The following is a 7,113-nucleotide window of genomic DNA, read 5'->3' as shown; positions in this document are numbered from 1 at the left end:
TTATTTCAGTCATTTTAAAACACCATAATGGAGAAGAAGAAAACATTAAATGAAGCGATTTTCATTCTGATATCCAACGGAAGAAGAGAATATTGTTTTGTAAGAAGTACTCTCATTGGACATCAGATGATTGGGCAAAAGTCATGTTTAGTGACGAGAGTAATTTTCATTTGATGGCAAGCTATAAACAATGGGTTCGACGTCTTAAAAATTCATCAGCAACTGACCCAAGGTTTACAGTTCCAACTGTTAAGCACCCTGCTCATATGATGGTGTGGGGGTGCTTCTCAGCACATGGCCGTGGTTCCATTCGATTTATAAATTAAGGAGAAACTTTAAATTCAACAGCGTACATTAATATTTTGAATGACAGTTTGGAACGATTCATGGCGATTCACAATTGCACCGTGTTCCAGCAGGACTCAGTCCCCTGCCACGTCTCAAAGCAAACTAAAAACTGGTTTATATCAAAAAGTATTGAATTATTGGACTGGCCTTCAAATTCGCCAGATCTAAATCCGATCGAAAACCTATGGGTTTTAATTAAACGCCGAGTTGCCGAAGAAAAACCTTCCTCCATCCCGGATTTAATTGAAAAAATTAAAGTTATCTGGTGCTCATTTTCAGCTGACATCTGCAAAAATTTGGTGGATTCAATACCGCAGCGCATTAAAGAAGTACTAAAATCGAAAGGACATTGATGCAAGTATTAGCAGCCTGTAATAAATCATTATTTTTATTATCATTTTTAAATATATGGTTATGGAATTAAGTTTTTTGCTAAAATTGAAGTCTGAGTCTAAAATTAAGTCCGTAACTGTATATATATATATTTCTTTTGTTCGAGTTTTGAATTTATCAACAATATTACTTAATTTTGTCCGTCACTGTATATATATATATATATATATATATATATATATATATATATATATATATATATATATATATATATTCTTGTATACATCGTAAATAAAATTTTACGTGAATATTGAAATATCAAACCACAAAGCAAACGTTTGATTACATTCTATAAAAGTACATTTATGATTTTTGCCAGCTGTTTTTTCAAAATATATCAAGAATACCTGAGTTTTTTTATATCGCCCTAATATTCTATTCTGGTCTGTTTTTTATTTCCATCCGCGCACCAAAACAAAACGACCTAAACTTAAATAAGTAGTACTCCGATAGGTCCGTCGTCCGTTGACTAAGCATAATTGTAAACCCTGCTTAAACTTTATTGAAAATTTGATAGAAGTAAAGTTTTTAAAGAAATTCAATGGATAGAATTCTTAGACTTGGGTCAGGAGCTTTAGGTTCTATGGGACAGGTATGTATTACACTAATACTATTTTAGAAATAAAATATAAAACAGTCGATTAAGATTATAGCTAGAATAAAAGCATTAGCACTAAAGCAGATTATTAATATTATTAAATAAAATTGTTAATTAAAATGATTATAGTGACAATAAAATGTATAATGGTACCAAGAAAACTGTATTGCTCTTAATCATAGTAATCATAATAATAACAAAGTAATAGAAATGGTATTATTACTGTTACTAAAGTTATTATTATTGTTATCATTTATTAATTTTATTAATAATTAATAAATAATTTATAATAATAATAATAATAATAATAATAATAATAATAATAATAATAATAATAATAATAATAATAATAGAAGTAGTAATAAAATCAAAAAATAATTATATTTAATAAAATAAGTGTTTTGATCTCAATACTATTTAAAAGAAATACTTCAGCTTTAATTATTTGAGCCATTGAATTATTTGTGCTGTTTGAGTTTTTGATAGTAAAGCTTATTATGTTATTTCTTAAATTAATGTTTTTAATTTTATATATATATATATATATATATATATATATATATATATATATATATATATATATATGTTACATTACATAAACATTAACATGATCTTTAAAAAATTAGAAATAGTGTTTGTAATTATAAAATTGGCTGGTAATATTACACTAATCAAAACTCAAAAAAAAAGATACATGAATATACAAAACTTATACACAAAAATCCTAAGAACCATTCCTTCAAGAAAACATAAATAAATTTTTAGTTTAAATAGAGAAAAAGCTATGCTTGCCCTTTTCACAGGAGACTTTTTTATAAGATAAAACATTTTTGTTTTGTTTTTAAACCAACCTTTAAGTTTTTAAATGCTGAGAGCTAAAAAATTATGTATAAATGATAAAATGGTTCCCCATTCCATTAGATTACTCATTCCTTTTTAATCTATAAGGAGAGTTTCAAACAAATTTGATGTGTTTTTTTTGTACCTTGCCTTCAAAAACTTATTTTGAAAACCATTCTTGTGGCAAGTTTTTTAATTAATAGCGGTCTCAAAACTTTAGTAATATATATGTAAAGCCATACTAAGCTTAGTTTTTTCTATACATCGTTAGAAAAAAGTTGAGATGCAAAAAACCTCAAGGTTCTTTCTTAATTATAAAAAAATATATAAGAGAGTAAAGGTCACAAAAATTACATGTTTTTTTATCAAACCATATATTTTTTTGTTGCTCTGTGGAATCGCTTTCAATCAGACAGACAAATATAAAATAAGGGTAGTTTTCATACCAAACACAAAGCCATTGTTTTAGTTTCTAAATATTATTTCCTGGTAATGATAGTTCAGACACTTTTTCAATAATATTTTTATATATTTTAAACAACACATGAATTTCTGAATCATATAAAAAGTTTAATAATAAATTTTTGAAATAAAATATCAAAATAATTTTTTAATTAAAAAACATTAACATTGTTATTGTTATTATTATTATTTTTTTAAATATATTTTAACATTTTTAGTCATCATTTAGAAAAATATACTTATATACACAACCTGGTTTTTACTGTTCATAGTATAAAAGTTTATTCATGATTTTTCTAAATGCAGTTTGCGAGTTTTTTAAAAAAATTAATTTTATTAATTTTATGATCTGATACCAAACAAATTAATATCTCGAAAGGTATCAGGTTGTCATAAATTGTTTTATATATATATATATATATATATATATATATATATATATATATATATATATATATATATATATATATATATATATATATATATATATATATATATATATTATATATATATATATATATTACAATTATATATAAGACCACAGTTATTAAACAAAAACTAGTTAGCCAGAACAGTATTTTTTTAAAGTCACTTGATATTTTTGGCATTCACGACATTCGACAGTAAGTTATTCCAAATAATAAAAACTCTGAGTGAGAAAAAGTATTTAGGGATCAAGTGTAAATATAGTTGTTAATTAAAAAGAGACTTGATTTATTTAGGCAAACTAAATTGTTCAGAATTTTGTAACATGTAATCATGTCTTGTTTAAGGCGATGAATTTCTAGTAGTTGGTAAAATGTCTTTGCACTCTTTCTACTGTTTTGTTCATTTCAGTGCGGTTTGTCGACCATACCGGAGAGCAATATTCTAAGATCGGTCTTATATAGGTAGTGTAGACTTTTACGATAACACGTGGATTGCGACTTTTAAAACACTTAAGGATTAGATATCCTTGGATGTTTGATGCGCGGATGATATTTGGAATATGATTATTTTAATTTAAGTAAGAATCCATGTCACACCAAGATCTTTTGGGTTTGTAGACAAGGTTAAATTATGATCTTCTAATTGATAGTTGTAATTTATATCTTTACAAAATGAAGTAGGTGTAATTGTAAGTTGTAAATTTAGTAAATTGTAAGTTGTAAATTTAGTAAATTGTAAGTTGTAAATTTAGTAAATTGTAAGTTGTAAATTTAGTAAATTGTAGTTGTAATTTATATCTTTACAAAATGAAGTAGGTGTTCTATGAGTAAACCACTTATTATTGGCTACTTTTAACTGCCATTTTTGACTAGAGATAAACTTTATAAATGGCAACAGCAAGATAGCCTCCTGGACTGTAGTGGCGTTTTTAGCCTTGAATAACTTTAAAAAAAGTGCTTGGAAGCAAAATACTTTGAGTATTTTGGACGCATTTGGTGCTCATGTTAGTTTTTTAATTGCACACTTTATTTTCTTAAAAAGTATGGTATGTAAAAATTTAAATAAAAATATAGAATTATATAATAAAAAAAGCTTCTTTTTTTTTTTAATTTTTTTGTTATATATTAGATGTTTTTTATTTGTAGATACTGTTTTGTCAATGTTTGGTTAAATAATGTTCAATTATTTATGCTTATCCCTGTTTCACTAAAAAGCAGAAACTTTATGTTTGCAGGGTTCCCACTCCTCCTTAAAAACCTTAAATATCCTTAAAAAATAAAAATCTCCTTAAATGTTCTTAAATAACCTCATAAAAAAGTAAAATTTGACTGCTCTCCTTAATTTCTCCTTATTATTATTATTTTTAATCATCTAGGAAATTTTATTAAAGTGAATGGGATTATACTTATTAATAAAAAAGAAAATATATAATTCTTTGATAGTTTGCAAACCTATATTTTTATTTTATATATATATATATATATATATATATATATATATATATATATATATATATATATATATATATATATATGTATATATGTATATATAGAAAGTAATATATTAATTTATAATAATGTCTCTGTCTATTTATTTAAAATTTATTAAAAAAACAAGATTCTGTGTTTAATGTGATTGTTTTCTCCTTAATTCTCCTTACTTTCTCTTTCAAAAAGTTGTTGTTCGCGACCAAATCTCCTTAAATATTAGGAAAATATCTCCCTAAAATCCTTACTTTTAGCCTCAGTTTTATTAGTGGGAACCCTAGTTTGACATTTTAAGTTTAATATCAGTAATTGTTATAACTTTTATTTTTCCAATTTCTCAATAGAATGGAAATTCAGATGCTGCAACCGTAGACACAGCTGAACAAGTTTATATATCATCTCTTGCCCTTTTAAAGGTTTGTGGTGTTGATATTTGTTATTTTATATAATTGTTTATATATCATACAGTGTAGTGGTAGAGTGCTTATTTTGTATGTGTCTTAAACTAAAGTTATGGGTTTATCAATCAAGCATTTAGATGGTGCAGAAATTTTGTGTGTAACAGAGTGCAACATGTTGTCGGCAATGATGAAATTTTAAATTGGTCTCTAGTTTCAAGTGGAGTGCTCTTGCAGCACTCCACTTGTCTTGGGTCTATTTATCCTTACATACTTACCAAATGAGTTATCAACCTGTAAAATGTTGATAATGTAAAAGTAACCTGTAAAATGCTGATAATGTAAAAGTAATTAACATAATTTGATCATCTTCTAATATAGAAAAAACTCAATCAGGTCTGAACAAATTAATGACATGGTAAAAATTATGGCTATTAAAATTTAATGTTAACAAATATAAACGCATGCATTAGGTAGCAAAAATACTAAGTATATATACACAATATATGATTCGGTGTTAAATAGTTGAACTACCAGAAATCAAAATTGATAAAGATATAGGAATTATGATTTCAAATGACTAAAAATGGTCTAGTTGAGTTAAACTACAAGTGTGTCTGGTAAAGCTAATAAAATGTTAGGAATAATAAAACATTCGTTTAAAAACATAACATAAAGACATAAACGCATCTAAAATATTGTACACCTCTTTGTAAGATCGTATCTAGGCTACGCAACTTTAGTGTGGTATCCTTACTTAGAACTTGACAATAAAATAATGGAACAATACAACGTAAAGCAACACATTTTCAGAAGCATTTTTTTTTTTTTTTTTTTTTTTTTACTAATTTCTCCTTATCTTTTTAAATGTACTTTAATGATTTAATGTAATTTTAAATGTACTTTAATGATTCTTACATAAAGTTTGTTAAAAAGATTTTTGTTGTCTAAGAAAGTCGTCATTTATAAAAAATATATATATTTTTTTAATTTTCAATAAACGTTTATTATAAAAAATGTATACTTAAATAATTTATATAATATGTAATTAAAAAATTCTATACAACTTTCAATGATACAATGAAAACATAAATCATTATCAGTAAATTGTTACTCATTTAAAAGCATTTTGCTAATATAAAAACATTAGTTAAGAAGTTTCGATGTAGTTTATCTCTCTAAGGTATTGTTCAGAGGCTTTTTCATTCAGCACGTTTTTGAAATATTTTTTGAAAATGCCGCAGTCAAATCATCAAAGCAAAATGTTATTTGCCTGGTCATATAATGGTGTATGTTCGCACGCTTTCCTGTGAAACACTGCTGAGGGCAGAATCAAAATTGACTTAAAATTGACAAGAAAGAATAAAATATATACCTATATTTTATGCTTGCCTAGATCCAGAAGGTATCACATGAGGCTCATTTTTCAGACAAAACGACATCAGTTTATCACAAAAAAAGATTACAAAAGGAATCCCATTCAATCAAAGTTAAGTTAAGGTAAAAAGAAGTGAAAAGGTAGTTACAGTAGTAAGAAGTGAGTAAATCTCATGTAAAAGAAATATGAAAATAATTTTCTATTGAGATCATAGCATGGTCAGAAACATCTAAAGGAGAACAAAGAGAAACTGAATGCAAACTAAGGTCAGAGACAAAAATATAATTTAACTTTTATTTATTTGTAAATATTTTATAAATGAATTATTTTAAATGCAAGTATAAATTATAGAAATAGAAAAAAAAATTAAAACAGTTTTAGCATATAAAAAAATAGTTTATATTCTTTACACATCTTTTTATTGCACTATTTTCAACTGTAGTGCAAATCATTTTTTTTTTTTAATTTTCCCATCTTGAAGGAAATCAGCTTCAGTCTTACTTCTCACCGAATCCTCTTCTAACCATCTTCTTGGATTATCATTTACTACTGGCCTTTCATGGAAACCATTTATACAATCGATTGCTAATCTCTCCTGATTCTATTCTCTACCTCTACAAATCTCTTATTCGTCCCTGTATGGAATACTGTTGTCATATTTGGGCTGGTTCTTCTAATGATGCTCTTTCTCTTCTAGACTAGGTCCAAAAACGCATTGTGAACTTTTACAGCGGCCATGATAGTATTTCTACAAATACTATCATGGCCGCTGCTCAAAGG

General features: G+C 25.9%; 1 protein-coding gene across 1 annotated transcript in view; it reads left to right on the top strand.

Annotated features, from left to right (window-relative positions):
• The first annotated feature begins 1,176 nt into the window (after positions 1-1,176).
• LOC100205738 (26S proteasome non-ATPase regulatory subunit 14) overlaps positions 1,177-7,113 on the top strand; it is a 34,919-nt gene continuing 28,982 nt past the window's right edge. The window contains exons 1-2 of the mRNA XM_065796372.1: positions 1,177-1,333; positions 4,902-4,973. Coding sequence (XP_065652444.1) covers positions 1,283-1,333; positions 4,902-4,973 — 123 coding nt within the window. The 5' untranslated portion in view covers positions 1,177-1,282. The remainder of the gene's footprint in view (positions 1,334-4,901; positions 4,974-7,113) is intronic.

The sequence above is a fragment of the Hydra vulgaris genome, chromosome 04 (assembly GCF_038396675.1).
Source record: "Hydra vulgaris chromosome 04, alternate assembly HydraT2T_AEP".
NCBI classification, from domain to species: domain Eukaryota; kingdom Metazoa; phylum Cnidaria; class Hydrozoa; order Anthoathecata; family Hydridae; genus Hydra; species Hydra vulgaris.
The sequence above is the reverse complement of the archived record's forward strand: the minus strand, read 5'-3'. Positions and strand labels throughout refer to the sequence as shown.